Genomic DNA, 23,394 nt, shown 5'->3' with positions numbered 1-23,394 from the left:
TACAGTAAGGAGAAAGCCAATCAAGGAAAATTAGCATAAACTAGATTATAAAACAAAGCAATATTCCTTCATATGGTACTTACACAATCACAGTGCTATGAAGCTACTTCTCGATGGAATTATGGTGATTTTATTACTGCAAAGTAGTGCAGTTTATATGTTATGAAAAACATTTTGTGCAACCACAAGAGCATCACTTTTCTAAGATTTCCACTTGTGGTTTATTGCTCCCCCTGGAATGACCTATACTTCTCTGGTTAGCAAGAATGTGTACCAGTTCTCAACTCTTACATGCTATAAGCTTGTATTTCAGGAGGGACGGGGAAGAGAGTGGTCGTCCCGTTTCTGCTTGTAATTTTGCTGGGGGTTCTGAACTTCTACCTTTAGAATCATTATAGATGTCATTATAAAACAGAAATGTTTTTAAAGTGTAAGTGTGTGTGTGTTTCCAGAGAGGAGACATTCTGAAATCTAAGTTTTTTGCACACACACACACAAAACTTGTTCTGTTAACAGTTTGACACTTTTTTTTGAGTTGTGTTTTTTTCATTGAGTTTCATAAGTCAGAAGCCACTTTATGTGAGGTAGGCTTCCCATGTTAAGCACATCCTCCATTGAATGTATAGCTCTGTCTGTTTAAAAAAGGTGTGATGAAAATGAGGTGTTGCTATCCATTGCTATTGAAGAGCTGGTGTTTGATACTGTGTTGTAGCTGTACTGCAATCGTAGTTGTACCGAAGATTTGAGAGGAAGCTTTTTAAGGTTGTAGTTAAACTGGTGTGGATTGGAGGGTTATTTTTGCCTATTCCTGCTCTATATAGTATGCAACACTTCTTTTCAGTGGTATTTCAACCATCATGCAAATAAAAAAACATCCAGTGTCTTCAGAATAATGGAATTAATAATTAGTTATGGAAAATGTCTTAGAAAAACACGGGAAACTTACATCTTCTGTTTTGGAAGGCAGAAGGAATGAGAGAGGTCAGTCAATTCCCATATATTTGCAGTGATGTCCCAGTACGAGTATGCAGAAGGGATGAAATGTCAGACTGAGAAGGTGGGCAGTTTCAACAGGATTTGGTCTATGAAAACATACAACATAAAACTAAAATACGAGTCGGCCTGGTGCTACTTCTGTTTTGGCATGGGGATGTGTGAGTTTTCAACCAGAGAGAAAAACGAAAATCCCTCAGGAGACTGTCATATCTTAATTGAAGAAGTCCTTCAAACTTACCTAGAGAAGAAAATGGTGATACTGGGCACGTGTTCAGGTGGAAGTTTATGTCTCTGTCATGGTTAGCCTGCTGTTGGAACGTTACAAACAGCACAGGTAACTTCCTAAAGCAATCCTCTGTTAAGCAGTACTAGCAGAACATACATAGAACATAGTACAGCGTGGGCACAGAGCTCCTCTGCATGCGGGAGGTTGTGCTGTGTGGGGTATGGAGTGGTAGAAGAAGTATTTTAGATTTAGAGAAGGCATATAATATAATTCATCATAAGGCCAACATGTCATACTCAATAACCTTTTATTTTTGATGTGTAGCTCCATTTTTTTTCTTTGTTGTTTGTGCATACAGGAAAGTGTTTTATTGTATATTAGAGAACAACAATATCATGGTGTAAACACCATTTGTATCATTCATACTGTTCTAAAAATGTCATATTTTAGGATTACTGTGGCTTACTTGATCTAGGTTTTGTTCATTGCATGGTTTTTCTAGTGTTGCAACTTGGTCCTTACACATTTCTGTGTAAAGGGGTGCTGTAGAAACGGCAAGGATACTGACTTTTTATCTAGAGAGAGGTTTCACAGACGGGGATTGTGTCTATGTTAGCAGTCTGTGCACCATGTGGTAACATGGAAAAAACTTAAAGTGAAATTCATGAAGCAAGATAGAAGGGAAATAGACAGTGGGGTGGGCACAGCAGCAGTTCCTCAGCTGCAGTCAATTTCTGTGCCTTAAAATTCTGCATGACTCTTTGTGAAACAGAACAGGTTCTAGCTTTCTGTATATAGTCTCAAATTTTGCTCTTAGCATTATTGTAGGATTTTCCTTCTTTTCCCTTTTTTGTCTTAGAAGATGACTGCACACTCCATTCAAAGCAGGGAATTCATGCACAGTTGGGTTTTATGGTACTATCAGTAATATCAGTGATGCTTCCCCTTATGCCATGCTGAAGGATGAAACCTCAGGAAGCTCCTGTCATATTAAAAGGGTCCCAAGACAGAGTAATGCTGTGCTTAGAACAGTGCTAAATGAAATTGAAGGCGTTTAATGTGTTTTCTCAAGGTTTAATTGTATTGACTGAGTCAGTACAACTCTCAACTGCTGAGCCTTGCCTACTTCGTTTGAGGTTACCACTCCTAAGGCTGCACCGAAGACTTTGTGTGAGCGCTCGCTAATCTACATTGGGCAAAATCAGCAGGTTTTGCTCAAACTATGCTGTTGCTTGTTTTGGCTAACCTTGCTGGCTTTGCCTGAGCAGGTGATGAGTTCTCTAGTGGCTCCTTTCACCAAGCCGGCTCTGAGGATAGTAGCTTTCAACAGGAAGGGCAGTTCAATGCTATTTTCTACAATGAGCACTGCAATTTAGAAAATGAATCTATATCCATGACTTACTAACATTTGTGATATCAGAGCCATATAATATGGCCTTTGAGTGCACATGTGAAGTAGTTTGAGCTTGCATCTCACATACTCTTTGACTGCTTTATCTTGGCATGGAAATGCAAGAATGTTTTTAAGTAGAACCAGTGCAAGACTGGCTAATTACAGTTGTGTTAAATGCTCTTACAAGTAATAATTTGACCCATGACAATTTTTTGCGGGCAGGAACATGACAGTAGGATGTATAAGAAGATTTGAAGGTGGAAGAGAACAAGAAATGAAGCACATTAATTGACTGAGTTCAGTGCTACACTTTTATACATTGACATTGATGACATGGGGAAGGTAGAAGTGAGTTAACCTATTATATGGACTTATGCAGATAAGAAACACAGTATGGCACAGACTTCATTAGTTTCAAATCGATGCATATAGTGTAGGGGGAAATGTTGCGTTCACAGAAGGGCAGAATTTTATTATGTCCCTGGGTGTTACATGTAGTGAACTGTGAAAGAAGGCTTAGCTACCTATGCCTTACAGGCTTGCTGAAATGACTGTGTGTGATTAAAGAAAGTGCATGTGTGCACGTTTTAGGCATTATTTGTTTGAAACATAACCCAAGTGATTCCTCACAAATATGGACAACAGAACATAATCACTCTGTGGTGGAAATCACTGAGTTCCAAACATCCTGGTTTTCTTCTCTCTAGTTTTTTTTACGGCAGAGCAGGCTAAGTGCTGTTGTGTACTTTTCTGTCCAGTGCTGACTTGTGGTATTTTTTATGTAACTTGAGGGTCTTCGGAGGCACATAAGGTGTTCAACAAATGACGTTTGTTCTATTGTATTTTCCTAAAGCACCCAGATGAGAAGTAATTGTGTGATGGAGAACAATACTGACCTTTTAATGACCAGACTGTTAGGAGAATGATATGATAAACCTAATGGAATTGGTATGCTTAAACAGTTGAGACTGGTGCAGTCGACATTTTAGAATACATTTACAGTTTTGAAACTTTTTGTTGATACTTGAAGTTTAAAAATAAGGCTTCAAGAAAGGGGAAATGCAGTCTTTTGTATTGTGGTGCAGAACGCTAGAAAATTCGTACTGTAAAACTATGAAAAGTATTTTAGGCTGCAATATTGTGGTCCTAAATTGTGGTTAGTGTGCCAGGCAAGTATGAAAGAGATCGATGTGGAGTAAAACAGTGCCTGTTGATGGTCAACAGGCAAGTGGGACGACAGCCAAATGGGGGTTCCTGCCTCACCTGAGCTTTATAGCACCACCAGCCATTCATTAGATTGGCTAGCAGAGACCTTCTTGAAAACAGGTCATTTACTATGGCTGGGAGAAGCGGAGAATTTTCTTACTTTCTTTTCTGCTCTAAGAGAAGTGTATTGTCAAGGCTGTGTAAAGGTACGACTGTGGTTGGTGATGTTAGACTCCTTCAGTAATTTGACATTTAATTCTAGCTGATGTAGACAATCATGTTGTCAGCCGTAGCACATAGTGATGCAGAAGCCCTGACCAGTGAAATTTGTTCCCTCTTTAGCTGGTAAGGCTTCTTTCTTTTTTCATCTGAATATACAAACTTTTTTTTATTTTCTTGTAAAGTAATTGATAATTTTGTTTTTAAAAATACTGGTACTATAGAAAAAGCTTGTTCATACTTCTTGACCTTTACCACTGTGTTGGAGTACTTCAAGCTGCTATGCTGATGTGAACAAAAGAATTTTAGGCAGAGTGTGGAAAATAATTTTAGATTATTTTCATCAATTTCTTTCATGTTTTATGCTGATAATTCACAACTAAAAGATAATTTTGCTTTTTAAAATGTCTTTTTAAAACTGCAAATTGGGATTTCAATTATTTTTAAAAAGCAATTGACTTATCATGGTGCTCTTGGATAAGGAGGAGGTTTCTGCTGTGTCTGTAAACCTGTGTTGCTATTGTCCTTTTACAGGTAAATGTTACACCTTCCGTACATTCAACTGGTGAATTCCCCCAGCTTCTCCATCATGGTGTGAACATCGGGTCCTTGCCACATAATGAGTCGTATTTGTTGGCTCAGCAGAATGGCAGCCCGGCTAATGTGCTAGAAGCATCGATGAGATCCATTACTCCTCAGATGAATGGAAAGTCCCCTAGTGATGACTTTGAGCAGCTGATCAGAAATATGTCCCAGGTAAGCATGTCGTCTGGTAACCACGAAATGTGGTTACCACTACCATTATCTGGAAGATTAAAATACATGTATGGTTATTTAAAAGCAATTGAGTTAGTAAGCAAACGAGAGTTCACTTGCTGTATGAAACAAAAATAACCTTTTAATTTGAGGAACAATTGGTAAATGAGAAAACAGTTGGAAAAGTAGCCTTGACATTGTCACTGCTGAGTTATTGTCCTTAGCTGGGCAGTGTGCCTCTCACAGATCAGCATGCCATTATCTTTTCGTGCTCATTGTAGGACTGCCTCTCTGTGCATGAGGGAGATGCTTTGTCAAAGCGTGCTCTTGTATGCATAACTAATGAAAGTTAGTTCTGTGATTTGCTTGGAAATAAGTTGGAAAATTCCTTCTTGGCCTTGCTACACATTGTTCTGTGATCTTACTGCTTTCCTGTGGTAATCAGAAATGGTGTACAAGTCCCTGCAGTGGCTGGAGCTGAGAATGGCCAGGCATATATTATAGCATTTTTCAAATTAATTGGTAACAGAGCCAGATAGGGGAAACCTGCTGTTCTCCTGGAGAGCCTTTTGCACTGTCTTGCTTTTCCCCTCTTTCTGAAATTCATCCTCTTTTTCTAGTTTGGCTTGAGAGTTGACCTGTACCCTCTAAAATTTTATAGACGCATATATCCTGTCACTACTGAGCCTAAACTTTGTATATTTAGATACAGTTTCCTGATTTCCTCGTGTGGGCTGTAATCTTTGTTTCTCACATCTTTCATAATTGTTACTTTTCTGTATGATAGCGAGAAATAGGAACCGAGCAACTGTGTTTCAGTTATTAGCTAGTGTAGCCTTATCTAGCTGTAGCTGTCAAATTAAAAACTCATTTCCAGGTTGTTTACCACATTCATTAATGCTGCTTTTCAACATTTTTAACATTTGTACCCCTCCCTTTCTTTTTTTTGTACTCCACAGGGTCGTCTTGTTGAGACCATTGAGCTTATTAAACCTTTAAGTGGTGGTCTGGGCTTCAGCGTTGTAGGACTGAAGAGTGAAAACAGGGGAGAACTAGGAATATTTGTGCAAGAAATCCAGGAGGGAAGTGTGGCACATAGGTAAGATCGCTACTGGAATATTTTGCTGCACCAGATGTTAACATGACACTGCAATTCAGTTGTGTTACTGTTGTTGCTTTTGTGGTACAAGGGCACGTTTCTCTTGTATTCTAAGTCATACATCATAGCAGATTTGAAATTACTTCTCATTACAGTTTATGTAATGTTGGAACAGGGCAGCATATGACCTGTTTTGAATTTCTGGAAACTACAGATGTAGTTTCGCTGTCATTTTTTTTACAATATCTTCTTTGCAGCAGGGAGAACAGGGAGGTTACTGTTCTGGGTCATGGTTTTTAAAGCTGAAATATAGATTTTGCCGTCCTGGAATGCACTGAAAAACAACTTGGTGCAAAAAAATCAGTTGTAACTAGCAGGGTTGTTTGTTAGGTAGGGTCCCACTCAGTAGGTGTGAAACCCAGCTTTTAAGTCAAGCAAGGCTTGACCTAAAGTTGTTGGACTCTTTTAAAAAGAGATATTCAGCTGGTGTTACCAGAAACTCAGCAATAATAATAGGTTGTTGAAAATATGCTTTAGACTTTAATCCTGATTCCATAAGCAGTGTTGAGAGAAATGGATTTCTGCTGTAAGAAGAGCCCGAGGGAGCAAATGAACTCAGTAGTCAATGGCAGCAGCGCTGGTTCACTGCAGAGTGGTGGTGTGTATCACCGTGTGTAGATTTGCTGATCAGGATCCTAGCCAGAGCTGCTTTGTGGTATCATCTCTGTGTTGTGTGGGGTGGTTGAGTCATCTCAGTGCTATTTCTCACTGTGTTGTAGGGAGAAATTTTCTGGTTATTTTTGGTCTGTACACTATTCTTGTCACAGAGGCCAGAGCATGGCCCACAGAGTTAATTCAGTTATGAAAAGTGGCATGCTCTATGTCATTACAGTATTTTTTAATCTGTCTAAATTCTGCTTCCTTTCTTTTTTTTTCTTTTTTCCTTCCCCTTCAACAGGTCTTTGCTTTTAGTTTTCTTATTCCGTGGAGTTGAGATCTGTCTACTGAATCAGGCCCTGCCTGATTCACTGTTGAGAAGAGAAACATTCAACTACTGTCACAGGGCTCATAAATCAGAAAGGCTCTGGCAGGAATAAGTCTTTGAGAGCACTCTGAAAAACAGTTCAGATTCACAAGTGAAATATTAAGGGTTCAAGCTAAATAGCATTTTTCCTGAATGCTGTTGCATACCTTGGCTTCTATGCTGTAGGTGCTTGTAAAAGCTGGTGTAATAGGGATCCTTGTTTTCATTGCTGCCCTTTGTTCTCAAAGCATTGCCACCTCAGAATGTTGAAGACAAGACTCTGGACTTTCATTCATTTGTTGCAAAAGGTATAGAAGCAGTGGTGGAGGCATAGGGTAACTCATCTGTGTAGGCTTCATACGTTTCCTTTGAAGTATGTCTGGGGAAGAGCTCAGTATGTAATTTTACAGTAGTGCTTCCTTTGTCAGAAAGTATTTTTTAATTTTTTCAGGGCTTTTTTTCCCCTCATTTAAAAGGGATCTGTTTTATCATTTTCTTTTTGTTGCTTTCTCTGCCTTCCTTTTTTTTTTTTTCTTTTTTTTCCCCCCTCTTGGTTTTGTGCAAAACAAAATTTTTTCCGTAACATCTTGATGAAAGTGTTTTCCACTCCACGGTTTGATGAATATTCAGAACGGGCTCACTGAACAAAGTGGAGCACTTGGTCTGTTAAGCAAGAGGCTCAAAGTCAAGAACAAATATAAGTTCCCAGGCTATGGTTGGGAGCGACTGAGATCTAATGTGCTTAGTCTCGCATGGGGGTACAGGGAGAAGAAAGCTAGCTAGGGGGTAGTAGCCAGGGAGAGTGGCAGTGGGATTAGCTTCAAAGGAAGCGATCACCAGGGTGCCGCATCAGCTCCTTTCAGCAAAACTGCAGGGAGAGATTAAAAAGTGGGGGGAACAGAGAACAGGTTATTAAAAATATTGGAAAATTGTCAAAATACTGTAATTTCTGTGGCAACACTTCTTTGGTTTATCTTGTTTGTTTATTTTGTCGTCCCTTTCCCTGTTTACACATACGTGACAGAGATGGAAAGCTGAAGGAAGCAGATCAAATCCTTGCTATTAACGGACAAGCCCTTGATCAGACAATTACACATCAGCAGGCTATCAGCATCCTACAGAAAGCAAAAGATAATGTCCAGCTAGTTGTGGCCAGGGGCACTTTCCCTCAGCTCATCAGTCCTGTAGTTTCCCGGTCTCCATCTGCTGCTAGCACAGTTTCAGCCCATTCCAACCCGGTGAGTATACCCCAAACGTCTGTATATTCAGTTCTGGGCATGTATGTGCTTACTGCATCTAGTATTCTGAGCCTTTTTTTTTGTAACTTGTATGTACATTGGCTTCACAGTTCTTGAGGTTTTTCTTCTATTTGTCTTTGTTGTACCTTTTCCCATGCAAAGAGTAGAAAATACTCAGACTTGGTGTGTGTGTGGGTCTTGATCTTGAACGTTTTCATTCTTTCCATCTGCCACATTCTCTGTATCCAACCAATGCAAGTACACGATGTTTGCCTTACTTTATGAAGCTTTATTTGGAGGTAGCAGTAAACAGGATCTGTTTTTTCTCTTTGCCTGCTACTTGGGCAAACAGAAATTTTTGGGGCATTGTGATCTGATCTTCCCCACCAGCTGGATGGGTGCTTCTCTGTTTCTCTGTTGTCTCTTGGTGGTGGGGCTCAAGTAAAGCAACATGAGAGCACCACCAAAATGCCATGTGTAGGGACGATCTTCAGGACCCCCAGAAAAGAGCTGTGCTGCATTTGCTTTCTTTTGAAAGCTTTTGCAGATCTAGGTGCAGAGAACATAGCTCAGGAACATGGTGATGTTAACTGCGCTTTCTCTTCCTGGTATCTTACTTGTGATGTGATGGCTTGTCCTGGGGTGAAAAGGCCTATCTTTGGTTTCTGTAGCTTTCTCTGTTCAGTCATCTGTGGCTCTTCTTTAAGGGAACTGGTAATCAGAAGTATACGGAGCAATCAGCTTTTTAAATGTTTATTGTAATCATTATCATAAAACCTTTAGGGAAGAAATTGCAGAATTATTCTTTTCTTCTGCGTGCAGAAATAAAAACGATGGGCCTTACTTTTCCTGTCAGCTCATAGGAGAGGCCTGCTCTCTTCCAGTGTTCCTGTGACGCACTTCTTCCTCTATGTATTCTCAGAACAGCTTGCCTTGCTTGAAAAAATGTTCCTTTCAAACCTGCCACAGCTCCTTCTTTTTTTTTTTTTATTTTTTATGAGTGCCTGTCCCAGTCCTTGTGTTCCCCTCCCTTTCGAATGCTGGGGGAAAGCAGCTTCCCTGAGCTGCTGTTTTTTCTTCAGGATTTCTTGATCATCATTGGTTTATGTTAAGACTGTGGATTTCCAAACAGGTACTACAGGGCTTCGAATTTGCAATACCTTGATTATTTGAAAATAACTGCTTATTTTCAAGATCCTACCTGGTGGAGCACCAGCTGCAGTTTTAAATTTCAGATGAGTTTACAGCGTGGTTTGTTCTTCAGGAGAAGCAATACCAGGAGCTTCCAGTCGTCCCTTCAGCACCGCCCCGTGCGAGTGAGATAGTGTTTGTCTGTCTGTCAAAGCAGTTTCATTCCTGTTAGAACATGAAGCCTGCCATCAGAGCTACTTCATTCCGGTGCTGTTGACATCAGACAACCCAAAAAATCTTTGCTTATCACCCGGGGGGCAATTCTACTAATGCGTACCTCACAATACCTGGTGCTGTGTTCAGCCTTAACCTCTGAATTTGGTTTATGCTTTCTCCTGTGCTTTGTTACAGTGGCCAATTTGAACATGCACTTGCCTGAAAATTTTAATTTCCATTCCTGTGAGATTTCCTAGCAGCAGTATTTTTCTCATTGACTGCAGTGGGCCATGGAGGTGGACAGTTCTAGGCTGCTGCTTAAATACATTCAGCAACTTCTTGAAAGGCCTGACCCAGCTCTAGTTTGTACCAGAGAAATTCCAACTGTTACAGAATGAGCAACTTATTGCTTAAATATTATGTAATCTTATACCTAATAGTAATTGTTAGAAAGGTCCCATATTTCCACCTTCCTCCCACCTTCCTTTATTCAAAAGCATACCCAGGAGATAAGAGCAAATATTTTACTATTTTTAATACGTATGTCCTTATTTTAATCATTTGCAAGCTTATATTTATTCCTTTTAGGTTCACTGGCAGCACGTGGAGACCATTGAGTTGGTGAATGATGGCTCAGGTCTGGGATTTGGGATAGTGGGAGGAAAGTCAACTGGAGTGATTGTTAAAACCATCCTCCCAGGAGGGGTGGCTGATCAGGTAAATTCAACCTACCCTTCTGTTTACCATTCAGTAAGGTGTGAAGTTACCCTTTACTTTTATAATTATGCTAAGTAGTGGTAGTTTTTTTTCCTTCTAAGTGTAATAAAGAGCAAATGGTGAAATTTATCCTCAGTAAAGGTGTGTTTAGTGGCGGGGGGGGGATCTGTGCATTTGAATGTAAAAGCTAGATTACGCTCTAAATCACATTTTCAAACCTTTTACATTATACATATTTGGTGTGGATGCATTTAGACTCCTAAATCTTCCAAGAGTATCCTGGTTGTAATCCAGCTGGGGGGGGCGACACGACACACAAAGCACTTACTTGCTGCACCCCACCAGCTAAGAAGAGCATCTGCTTCTCTCTGCTGGCCTTACTGAAGCTTGGAGCAGGCATGTGGCTTCATGCGTGTGCATGAGGACATGGGCTCTCCTTCTGCCTGAAGGACTCATGCGAATTGAATTTGGTGATCACAGCTCGTTTCAAGCTTGTCTGTTGGACAGGTATCTAGGGCTGTGTTAATGATGGTCAAGGACTGAATAGGCACAGAGACTAGTCAGTCTTCCAGCCACAGAAGTGGTGGCCTGATAACAGGGCCTGGAGATGCATGGGCAGGATTTACTGCTGCGCTCTTTCCTTGAACAGGTAGATGAGTTCCTTTTAGAGACCTGTCCCTTGAATTTAGCCCATATGAAAAGTATTAATGTGAAGCTTTCTAACCAATTAAAGGTAAATCATTAGGAGAGTAAACTAGTGCTAAGCAATATAAATAACTGGATCACAGTGCGGGAGAAATGTCTTTTATTTTGAAGTTATGGTTCATCCTGAGAACCGGTTTTTAAATAGAAGTGCAAACCTGAATATACATTTGTATGCTATTTTTTTGAAAGTGTGTTTGGAAATGAAACCCAAAGTTCTGTAATCTACACACAGTTGTTAAATACCAGTAGGTAGTAACCATAACTATATGCATTTTTTTTTCTGTGCTCGGGTGACTGACTGTTTGAAAAAAGGATGTCTTGGATATTTCTGGGGAAATTTTAGTAAAATCAGTGTGCCATCAGGCAACCTACATTTCTTCTCCATGTTATCGGGATATTGACTGGGGTCCCAAAAAAAGTCACCTTGTTCATTTTGTCTTCAAAGTGACTAAAGCTGTTTGGTCTTTTTCCTAATTGTTTGGTATGTGGGAGAAATGGCAGGATGTTAATGTATTTTCTTCATCATTATTCTTCCTCCAGCATGGGAGATTGTGTAGTGGAGACCACATCCTGAAAATTGGAGATACGGACCTAGCTGGAATGAGCAGTGAGCAGGTGGCACAAGTTTTGAGGCAATGTGGAAATCGAGTGAAACTAGTAATTGCAAGAGGTCCTGTTGAGGAGCCACCTCCACCAGCAGTCCCCCCAGGTACACCAGTACCCACCTCCACACCAGAGAAACAGGTAAGCAACAGTGAATATACTTAGCTCATGGCAAACTTGTACTTCAGACTTCCTTTTCTTTTAACTGGTATTTGAATGTCTGTCACGCTTTGTGTTCTCAAAAGCCAGGATTTTCTTGCCCAGTAGCAGTGACAGTCTGGGAGAATTCAAGTGTCATGAATATACAGTGCAAGGAACTATATGCTTGAAACCTCTCGGGATCAAGGCTTAGGACTTCCATAAGGGTGATCTGAATAATGTCTTGTTCTATGTTGCTTGTGGTTGTGCAGTAATATATTGGGAACAACTGAAGCCATGCAGTCTTTTCTTCAGACACAGCAAGCTGGCTCTGTAGCATTTCCCTGTCCGCCTGTCCTTTTCCTCTACAGGAGCATTTCTTGTTTCCATATCACTGAAGCCATCCATCAGACAGTTCCTCCCTGTGCCAACCAGCACACAGATGCTGCTTCTTTCCTACATCACCTGGCATTGCTTGTTGCTAGACATCTTCCAAAAGAAGTCAGCCAGCTGCTACCCTTATTCCCCTGCTGATGATTGTACACTCTATGCCGTTACTCCTCTACAACTGTCAGCCACTTAAAAAATGCTGTAAATATTACTATATCCCATCAGCTCAAAACCTCTACAAAATAGGTCATTTGCATGTTTGCAGCAAAGCCTTGTTTCATGGGAGCCAGGAGCAGTCGTGGTTTGTCACATACAGTTATGACCAGATATGTTTAAATGTGAATACGTGGAGTAAGTGAATGAGAGAAGAAAAATGTGGTTGTTTTTGAGCCTACAACTAGATAGAATTTATGCCTTACAAATAATTTTTTTTTGTTTTACTTTTTCCTGTTTCTTTTCTAGACATTTTCTTCCTTATTACAAATTTCATTTCAGATAGGTTGCTCTGGAAGATAAAAAGCCTTAAGTTTTTTTTCATGATGACTGTTATTTTGCTTCTGTCCATTGTGGTGGTATCTGTGGAAAAGAAACAGATATTCATCCCCCCCTTTGTGGCTATAACGAAAAGGAAATTAATCTCAACATGGAGTCTTCTGAAATATCTAAGAGGAGAGACAGACTCTTGTGTCCTTGCAGCACTCAGAGGCATGAGTACCTGGCTGTATTTTAGATGCAGGGATCAATATTTAGGCCGAGTATTATTTATCTGAAAAGCAGCTGTCTCAAAAGAGAAGCTGAATTTGATAATTTCCTCTGTATATATTTATTCAGTATTTGCCTTTCTGAGATTATATGATGCAATTTGGAAGGCTGGATTAGCAGCTGCAGGATTTATCACAGAATCATAGAATGGTTAGACTTGGAAGGGACCTTAAAGATCATCTAGTTCCAACACCCCTGCTATGGGCAGGGACACTTCCCACTAGACCAGGGTACTCAAAGCCCCATCCAGCCTGGCCTCGAACACTTGCAGGGATGGGGCCTCTACAACTTCTCTGGGCAACCTGTTCCAGTGTCTCACCACCCTCAGAGTAAATAATTTCATAATATCTAATCTGAATCTACCCTCTTGCAGTTTAAAACCATTACCCCCTGTCCTATCACTACACTCCCTGATAAAGAGTCCCTCTTCACCTGTTCTGTAGGCCCCCTTTAGGTACTATTTAGGCTGCTTTAGGTACCTTTAGCCTGCTATTGGGTCTCCCAGAGCCTTCTCTTCTCCAGGCTGAACAACCCCAACTCTCTGAGCTTGTCTTCGTAGGAGAGGTGCTCCTCCCCTCTGATCATTTTTATCACCCTCTTCTGGAGTCGGTCCAACAGGTCCATGTCCTTCTTATGCTGGGGGCCCCAGAGCTGGATGCAGTACTGCAGGTGGGGTCTCTGGAGAGCAGAATAAAGGGCAGAGTCACCTCCCTCGACCTGCTGGCCACGCTTCTTTTGATGCAGTCCAGGATATGGTTGGCTTTCTGGGCTGCGAGTGCACATTGCTGGCTCATGTTGAGCTTCTCATCCACTGACACCCCCAAGTCCTTCCCAGGGCTGCTCTCAATCCATTGTCTGCCCAGCCTGTATTTGTGCTTGGGGTTGCCCTAACTAACATGCAGGACTTTGCATTTGGCCATGTTGAACTTCATGAGGTTTGCACCTCTTCAGCCTGTCCAGGTCCCTCTGGAGGTCATCCCTTCCCTCCAGTGTGTTGACTGCTCCACACAGCTTAGTGTCATGTTGAATAGGATTTCTAGTAACAAGGAAATAACTTAGGGCCACAAAGTGGCAAAATTTTACTTTTTTGCCACCTTCCTCTCCATTTCCATCCTTTTCAATACATCCTGGTAGATCTGTCCTGGCAGGAGGCAGGCTGGCTTTAAGCTGCTTGCACAAAGTCTTGTTCTTGGAGGGAGCACCCAGTTAATGGTGCTGCAAGCCTCATTAATTCAAGTCTAGAGTGAAGATGATGATGGAAACGGCTTGGTTTGTCTGTTTCTTCCTGGCGAATACAGCATGGGGGAAGACTTCATGATGCTTTTAAAGCTGTTAGTGAGAGCAGAATGGCTTTCCAAAATGGACACTTCTCATCATGTCCCCTGTAAATGTCTATGCTGTAAAAATTCATGAGGTTACAGAAATTGGAGCAGCTTTTTAGTGGCATTAGCTGTGGCTCAAATAATCCTCTGTTATCAAGCACAGAGGTAGTTAAAGCAGGAGGAATTTATTTTTCTTGGTTTTGATTATGGTTTTGGGTGGAGTTGTTCAGATAAAGAATTGAAGTGAGATTCTCTGTTGGAAAGTAGCATCATAGCTCTCCCGAAGTCCTTTTTTTGGCATGTGTGTACTCATCTAGTCAAACTTGGTTTAGTTAGTATTGCCTGGTTGCCGTATTGTCACTCTAAAAAATATTGGCTGCTATTTGTCCTGCAGAAGAGATAGAATAAAATAGGAGTATAGCAGGATCTTGACAAATTTGTACTATGTTCCCATTTTAAATATGTGCCTAAGTATCGGATGCCAATATAAATACAGCGAAATTCAGTCTTTCTGTATATAATCATATGCTGATATATCCCAGCTATGGAGGTGGCTAGTAACTATCCAATTTACACAGCTGAAAGCTGAAAAATAAATAAAAAAACAAACAAAAAACTTTCAAAACAGTTGAAATTAAGTTTTTTAAGTTGATTTTTTTCCCTCTTAATACAAAAGCAGAATTGTTGAAATGGGATTTTAATATTTATAGTCCTTTCATTAACAATAAATAAATGCATTCATTATCCAAAAAATTCTTTGTTATTGAAATTCACAGGGTTGTAGTAGATATTAGTGTAGATTGTCTCTATTTAACTAGCTGGAGGTATAATTGCTACTTTCTACAACAGAATTTTTAAGTCTTTTAAAAACAAGAAACACGAGTGCCTTGCTAGTTAGAGGTTTTTTTATGTTTTAGACTTGGCATGCACAGGAAAAAAATACCTATAGTTACTAAACAACTAGAATACAAAATGTAATTCTGATCTTTTTTCTCCTTTTTAATAACACAGCTGTCTAAAGCTGGTTCTGAGGAGGTCCCAGAAGGGCAGCAAGCTACATATTCTAACATTTAAGCGTGGTTTGTGTAACTTACTCTACAAGAGGTTCATTGTTCAATTTGTACAAATTTCACCAGTCATTTTAGTCATCAAATAATGATTTTATAGGTTAGAGGATAGTATCCCAGGGTTAGTGCAGCAGGGAGGGCATAACAGAGAGGATTGTTACCTGTGTCTGGTTTCTCTGCTGAACACCAAATAAGAGCAGAAGGAAAGTTGGTACTGTGTTTTTTTACATTTGTGTCTAATTTTACATGCTAATGACATCAAAGAATGTGGTGGATCTTTAAGGAAAAAAAAAGGTTCCTTTCTAATCATGCTTTTCTTATTAGGCAGTTGCTTCTGTTGATAGCTGTGAAGATGGGGAGAAATTTAATGTTGAGCTCACTAAAAACAACCAGGGACTAGGAATAACTATTGCTGGTTACATTGGAGACAAAACATCAGGTAATGATTGATTCTTGCAGTTTACTATACAACCTGTTGTGTACTATAGTGTATGCGCATCAAAGACTTAATTTTAGTTTTGGTATAGCATCTCTAAAAAGCTTGAACATCTGAAATCTTTTTAAAGTTTGTAAAGAAAAATGAATTGTTTTCCTTTTGTGAGAATGACATTCAGATTAGAAGCAATCAGTTTTATTATAAAATCCCACCTCAGCATTTTTTAAACAATTTTTATATTCACTCTTGGCTGAAGCCTGTATTTATGTTTTTGCAAAACAATTCTAAAATAGATTGAGCCATTTTTGTTAGAACTAGCTGGGCTTTTAAAATTACATTTTCATTTTTAAAAGGCTCTTAGAAGATAATGCATTAGTATTCTGAGTGGTTTTAGGAAGTCTTGTTGTTGGTGTTTTTTGTTTTTTTTTTTTTTAAATGTGTATAGTACTGCTGGGAGATCAAGAATTCCTTAGTGACTTCTGGATGTAATAAACGTTTGTTGGCCTTGAGGCTGTTGCAGCCAATAAATAAGTTAAATTTATTTAACTTAATATTTATTATTTAACTTAATTAATTTAACTTAATTTATTTAACTTAATTATAAATAAACGCAACAGTGTTCATGTACTGTTGTGTATTTTACTTTATAATTTCCACTACATTTTTCAGAAAAATGATCCAGAAGTCTGTTGGGCCTCCCTAGGTGGGCAGTGCAATACTGCTAGGAAGGGACAGTTGTGAAGGTATTGCAAAACTTCTCAAAGAGCTGTTGGTTTGACTTTTACCCATGTATATATTTTTAGAAAAGTGTATGGATAGATATATGCCATGTTATTTGCATTTTATAGACGTAATTTGTTGGGTTTGAGAAGCTGGGCTAAATTTTAACAATCTGTTCATAGGACAGGATGGTAACAGTTTGTCCACGCTTTAGCAGCTTCCAGATGAATCTTTAAAAGGCAAATGAAATTATAGGACATGTGATGGATCTGATAGCATATTTTAACTGGTTTAGTGTTGGAGTATCATCAGTCTTCGATTTTAAATTATTGTGCAGCATGAAACTACATTAGGAAATATACTTGCCTTATTGAGCATCTCACTTAATTTTGTCACTTAACGCTTAGTTAAATAATGACTTTGCTGTCAGAGAACCAGCAATAAAACTACTGGACAACACGATCTGCAGCTGAATCTTTCACAAATGACAAATAGCAACTTGTCATGTTACCATGCAGTTGTTACAGGATATAAAAACACCTGGAAGTTAGTGAGACCAACCATTTAATTATTTACAAAACCTGGAAAAACAACAAATTAAGAAAAAACAGAAAAAAAATGTGAAAGTTTTGACTTAAATATTTGCAGTTGTATTCTTGCCAAGGTGAATATAGTCATTAGAGTAAAACATAGATTTAGCCCTCCTTCCTGCTAACTTTTGTCGTATTGACGCCCTGTGGATGACGAGTTTCAGTCTGCAAAGGCACTGGCGTCTCTTGACAGCAGTTAAAACCTATTTTGTACTGGACTGTCTTCCCATCAAACATATTCATTTAACTGAGTTGGAATATTTGTTGAGAGAAAGTAGATTTTGTTAAGATTTCTGATATCAATGTGACCTGTGACCCTCAGACCTGGTTTCATGCCAGTTCATGCGAGTGTTTTTCTCAATTTCATGTATACTATGCAAAATGTGCATGTAGGAGCTCCATAGATTTTCACTTTACTGAGCTGTTGAAGTTTGTTTCAAATTCCAGTGGGTTTCTCCTGAAATTGATTTCTTTTTGTAAAATGTCCTTTCTGTAGGTGAGAGATATATATATAAAAATATATGTATATATGACTTTTTCTTCTGATTCAAAATTGCTAACTGTCTAAAATGGCTCTGTTTTGGGGTTTTGATTTTTTTTCCTCGTGTCGTCTTTTTTTTTTTATTGTTGGATCAAATACTGATTTACAGCTGTAGTTAAAAGCTGGTTCAAATGTAAGCTGTAGTCCTGCTTGTTTATAATTTTCTGCATTTCTTTATCCAAACTTGCATTTTCCTAAGCAGTTATTAAGTACGTAGAAAAAACAGAACTTTCCAGGTTAGTGTACTCAAACTGAATTTTCTGTCCTGCAGTTATAAATCTGACCAAGAGTCAGAGATACTTGTTTTTTTTATCTGTGTTGGTTTCAACATTCAGATTAAAATACGTTAGAATATTCTTTTGCAGAAGAATTGGTAGTTTAGCATTGTAAAATTTTGAATGAAATCTGGTCCAATGCAAGCTGATGTTAATCAGGCTTATCTTTTAGGAAAATAGTGATATATATGTTTTACTTAAAGTGTATACTTTCTTGATGATTCTTTCCTTATCTTACCTGGAGATTGTGATGTGGTTTTTTTTTTTTTTTCTCCCTTTGGTTGACGGCATTAGTTCAAGATTGTTGCATTATTTAAACTGTTTATTAATAAATCAATTAATTTTATTTTCTCTGCTGCTTCATCCCAGAACCTTCTGGTATCTTTGTGAAAAGCATTACAAAAGGCAGTGCTGTTGAACATGATGGCAGAATCCATGTGGGAGATCAAATTATAGTTGTAAGTAAACACAGAAAGAAATGAGATCACTTGTCTGCAAAACTCTACTTCAAGTTGTAAAAAAAATGCTCATGTAGTACTTGCTTAAAACATTTAGAATTAGTGTTGAAGTGGTGAGTCCTTTTTTTGACTGCATGTTTGATCACATTATCTTTCTGATGATGCTACCTGTGTGTAACTTGTGTTTCTTAAGAAAATCTGTGTTGTATGTATATATCGTCAGTAGGAGCTTTGAGACTGCTTAGAAAAGGCAAAATTTCAAAGTTTGATTGAAATTAAGTATCTGTTTTCAAAATGATTTTTAAAAGTATGTCATTAAAGTTTTAGATGCTCGAGAAAGAAGAAAATATTTTCATGCATAAAGCGTTAGTTGCGTGGTGAAAATCAGGTCACGAATGCAGGAATGACATTTTTGTGGCTGTCCTAGATCTGTCCTTGCATTTGTGGGACGGCAGCACTACGAACAAGTTATGGTATCTCTCCAAGTGGAAATGTGCCTGCATGTTTGTACGTGGAAGTATATATGTTTGTTATAACGATTTAAGTGCTGACTATAAATGGCTAAAATTGATTATCCAAAGTTTGATTTCTTCTTCTACTGCAGATTTGAGTGACCTCCGACAAAAGAATAATAAAGATTTTTAAAATATGGTTTTTTAAGTGTGGAGGACAAATTAAATAACCTCAGCTTATTTTTAATTAGTTTGTGCTTAGAAGAGCATCATAGTTCAAAGAAATTCAGAGAAAGGCAACAAAATGATTAAGGATCCAGAGGGAGTTATTCTTCATGCAGGAGGAATTAAAATAGTGGAATATGTGTGTTGGATAGATAGAATGAAACAACTACAGGAGGCACTGGGGGGTGAGAAGGAGAAAGAATAGAATAATACGAAGTTTGCAGGGAGAAGGAGAATAAAAGGTGGTGTGTAGTAGGGACAGTAAGATGAAATTGAGTAATACCAAAGTCTTGAGTTTCAGGAAAAAAAGCCCTGAGTTAATGAGACAATAGCGTATCTTCAAACAGAAGAGGCCAAAGTCTTGTTCTTTAAAATATTAAAATGATGGACCAGAGAGAGCATCTGGCTGGCTGGGACAGTGTTTGATTGGGAAGTTGGACTTCACGGTGTTCTGTAGTAGATTTCATTGTGTCTGAGGTTATTTGGCCTCAAAACAGCTGTCCTCTGTAGTTCTTCCTACCACAGTGGATGGATGTGTCTCTCCTTACCCTCCCCTCCCCAGATCTCCTGGACATGGCTGTGTTGGTTTATGCATCCAGTATTTCCTCCTCGGAGGTGGGGATGGCTGAAGCAGTCAAGCAGGCAGGCTGCACAGCGTGCCCCACACAGCATGTGCTGTGTCCTGTCACACCTCGCAGAGCTTATCTGCCTGGCCCCACTGTGGTGGGCACCCAAAGCACTTCTCCCCACTTTGCTGTAGTAGTGGTTGTTACCTAGCTGTGGGGTACTCCAGTGAAAGTGCTTCATGTGTCCAATGTCTTTAAGTCATCCAGGTTTTCGTTCTTGTCCCTTTGCTTGCTTTGTGCTCAGGTTAACAGATGCTGAGAGCTCACCATATTATTTTCCCCTGGACATTTTTTTTCCTGGGTCGTGTCTTGTGGGCTGAAAAGCTGCTTAATCTTGCAGGTGGATGGAACAAATCTTCAAGGTTTTACTAACCAGCAAGCAGTTGATGTTTTGCGGCACACAGGACAAACAGTTCGGCTCACTTTGATCAGAAGAGGGCTTAAGCAGGAAAATCATGTTCAGCCCCAGGAGGACTTCAATGCTGCTCTTGAAAAGGACTTACTGTTCCAAACAATGGATAGTAGCACAGCCAAAGGTAATTAAAACTGGCTTTGCTTTAAGGTTGGCTTGAAACATTTTTCTTCTCAAGTGCAAACTGAAAATAAAACGCGACAGATTCGTTCTGGGTAGGCATTACTGATAGCAGAGCTGTTGCACATGAGGGGAGAATTTGGTTTACTGTGGTTTGATTAATCTTTTAGACACAGTGGTATTATTTGCTGCATTTTCAAAGTGAGTGTTGAAAGCTCTGCACTGCATTGCACTTCTGGCTGAATTGCTTCAAGACTTTGATCCTGCAAATCTTCAAATGGTAAGAAGGCAGTGAATGTTTTATTCTTGCTCAACAGTGAGAGCTGCATTCAAGAGCAAGCAAAGAAATACACTCCACAATCATCAAAAGCAAGTCTCAGTTCCTTTCGCTCTTGCTTGTCAGTATCACAAGCTCCAGGTACGAGAGGAGTGACCTATGTCTAGAGGTTATTAATCTGATAGGGCATTAACTATATACGTGTTCAGAAGCCAATGAACAATGTTATTTTGCTGCTGATGAGGTGAGATTAGTGAAGCTTAATCTTATACTGTGCACATCTTGAAGTGTATGTGCCAAATCTTGAAAATCACTGTGTTTAAACAGAGTATCTACACAGAGGGTGAATGCACATAGGTCTTTTCAGCTACTTGTGTTATAGGTTGATGTCAGCAGAAGTATATCACAGCTCAAAGACTGAGGCATAATCCCGTCTAGCACAAGATTTTGAAAGACCTCGTAGTATATTATCTGCATGGCATCCTCTCACTCCCACCTTCAGCAAAAAGTACAGAGGAAATTCTCAGAAAGTGCTGTTTCTTCAGCCTAGAGGTCTTCAAGGTACAGCTGACAGCCAGCAACATACCTAACAGAACTCTGTGGTAGGAGAGGCTTTCTGCAAGTGAAAAGTCTCTCGGGTATGTAGGTCTCCAGGTCTGTAGCATTTTCCTTTTTCAGTGTCAGCTTCCTGAATTGCACAAAGGAAATAAGAGGAAGAAAAAAAACCAAAGATAATACAAGAGGGCTAAAGAATGTTACATTATATGTTTTCCAGTAAATTTTCTTTCAATCATAGAGATGCAGCTACTGATGGTTGCGCTTTTTCTTCTCTTGTTTCATTGAAAAATTTACTGGAGAAAGAAAAGCATTAATAGAAGACAAAATGTCTTTAAAATATGGCATTTCTTCTGGGCCCCTCATGCCAGATACCATTTGCTAAATATGGATCCTCTGAAGTCCAGTGGAAGGGAGAGTCAGTGCCCTGAGGCATGCCTGTAAGCTTTATGAATGTTAGAACACATAAAATAGCTGAAAAAGTGTCGTCTTCTTTTTTCCAGATAACAGTGAAACAGAACAGGGATCCCCATCACATCCATGCAGTGCCAGTGTGGTAAATATTGGAGAGGACACGAGACAACAGGAAACAGGTTCTCAACGTTTAATATTTTATTCTGTGAAAATGCACTTGGGTCTGCTTACACAGCGATCAGGTTTTCTGTGTGTCATTCCATCTCCTGTGTGCTGTGTAGCTGAGGTACAGCTAAGAAAGTGAAAGTAATCATACGTGTAAGCATGTGCTCTTGAGTGCTCTATTGTATGTGTCTGAAAATAATTATGTCAAAGATGTCCCACAAAGCAGTCTGCTTTTGCTACATGCTTAGCCCTCTTTTTAGTGTACTTTTGTATTTCTGTTCTTTTTACTGTAGTTGTGTTTTAAACATTTTCGCTCCTCATTCCCCAACATGCCTTATCTTTCCAGCTGCCTACAGCTGCCCAGTTGCAGTTCCAGGACTTCTACCTCTTCTGATAAAATTCCTTTTCACAAATGCCTGAGCTTGCATTTATTTCAATCTGTGGTCTCTGATAGTTTTTGAAATTCAGTCGGTTCTGCTGCAATGATACAATTTGACTTTTCCCACACTCTTTGTGGAAATTCATATTTTCTAAAGGGTATTTTCCTTTCCCTCTTGAGCTGTTAGGGCACTGTGCTGCATTTCAGAAGTCACACGTGATGATATGTTTTCAAGGTTTAAGACAGCACTTGATGTGTTTTCTAATACTTTCCTGCTCCCAGAGCTAGAGGAGAGCTGAAAAGCATCACTCATGAGTTCTGTAATACATATCTTTTCCTAACTCATGCTTTCTGTTATCTTAGATAGCCAACAATTTCTTCTTAACACCTTTCCTTCAGATACTGCAGAGTCCCTGTTTTGGGGAAAGTATTGTCATATTTGAATGCCACACACCTGGCTTTATTTTTAGTAATGTCTCTGAGCAATGACTAGATTTAAAACACTGTCCAAGGCTGTTAGTCACTTTAAATTCGTAATAGAAGTCAGTGGAAATTGGGAACTTCAAGTTGTAATGAAGATTCTAGCCTTCACCTGTGGTGGGCATTCAGATCTGAAGACTTTATTTTGATACTTACTGTAGGCACAGCACAGACTATGGGTCTTGAATGTGTAGGGTCCTGTTAAGTCTGCTGCATTTGCTGGCTGTTGTATCTAAACACTGCTTTTTATTGTTTCCTGCCCTAGAATCTTAACAGTGTGAATGTGGGGAAAATTAGTAGGAGGAAAGCATTTCTCTATGTTTCAGCCTGCAGATAAACTTTCAATCAAGTTAAGAGTTGCTGTAGTTTGCTGCCTAGCCTGTCATTGTATTTTTCACAGCATTGTTACTTTTCTCCCTTCCCTTCCGATTTTATTGCTATTCTTTATTTTTTATTATTTCTCATTGTATGTGTGCGTGTATGTGAATCTAACAAAAAAAAAAAAAAAGAGTGAGGACTTGTGTTCTCTCACTGCCCTCTAGGGCCTACAGTTTCAAAAAAATCTTTTACAGTTGTGCTTACAGTTTTGAAAGTACAAAACCTCCAGATTTTGTTTGAAAACTTTCCTTGGACACTCTCTGTAAAATGCAGGGTCTGTCCAAAAGGATCAGTATGCAGTATCACATGTGTAAGTATTTTGGCGGTCCCCCTGCGTCAGTCTGATCAGCCCTCATACAGTATGGTTTAACAGATACATGCCCAGGGCATGCATGTAACTTTTTCATTTTCTTTGTGCCCATTATCTTCTAAAGTTGCATTAAATTCACTCAGCACTGAGGCTAGTTTCAGTATGTGTCCTTTCTTCCCAGCTGTGCACACCAAACTTTTTGACTGAACTTCATGTCTTTCAAAATACATCATTAGTTTTGCAGGGGTAGGATCTAATACTAGTTGGCAAGTTTTTCTCTGGTAGACGCAAGCCTGGTGAGGCAAAATGTGCCAAGTTTTTATTCATATTTAGGGAAATTCTGGCATGATGGGAATGATTGTGTAGTCTTGTG

General features: G+C 39.3%; 1 protein-coding gene across 1 annotated transcript in view; it reads left to right on the top strand.

The window, feature by feature from the left end:
- Positions 1 to 23,394, top strand: part of MPDZ (multiple PDZ domain protein) — a 91,114-nt gene that overhangs the window by 4,986 nt on the left and 62,734 nt on the right. Inside the window, 9 exon segments of the mRNA XM_009891489.1 lie at positions 4,575 to 4,796; positions 5,756 to 5,895; positions 7,944 to 8,157; positions 10,093 to 10,221; positions 11,467 to 11,670; positions 15,533 to 15,647; positions 18,140 to 18,228; positions 19,872 to 20,067; positions 21,399 to 21,488. Coding sequence (XP_009889791.1) covers positions 4,575 to 4,796; positions 5,756 to 5,895; positions 7,944 to 8,157; positions 10,093 to 10,221; positions 11,467 to 11,670; positions 15,533 to 15,647; positions 18,140 to 18,228; positions 19,872 to 20,067; positions 21,399 to 21,488 — 1,399 coding nt within the window.

The sequence above is a fragment of the Charadrius vociferus genome, unplaced genomic scaffold, assembly GCF_000708025.1.
Source record: "Charadrius vociferus isolate BGI_N301 unplaced genomic scaffold, ASM70802v2 scaffold198, whole genome shotgun sequence".
NCBI lineage: Eukaryota > Metazoa > Chordata > Aves > Charadriiformes > Charadriidae > Charadrius > Charadrius vociferus.
The sequence above is the reverse complement of the archived record's forward strand: the minus strand, read 5'-3'. Positions and strand labels throughout refer to the sequence as shown.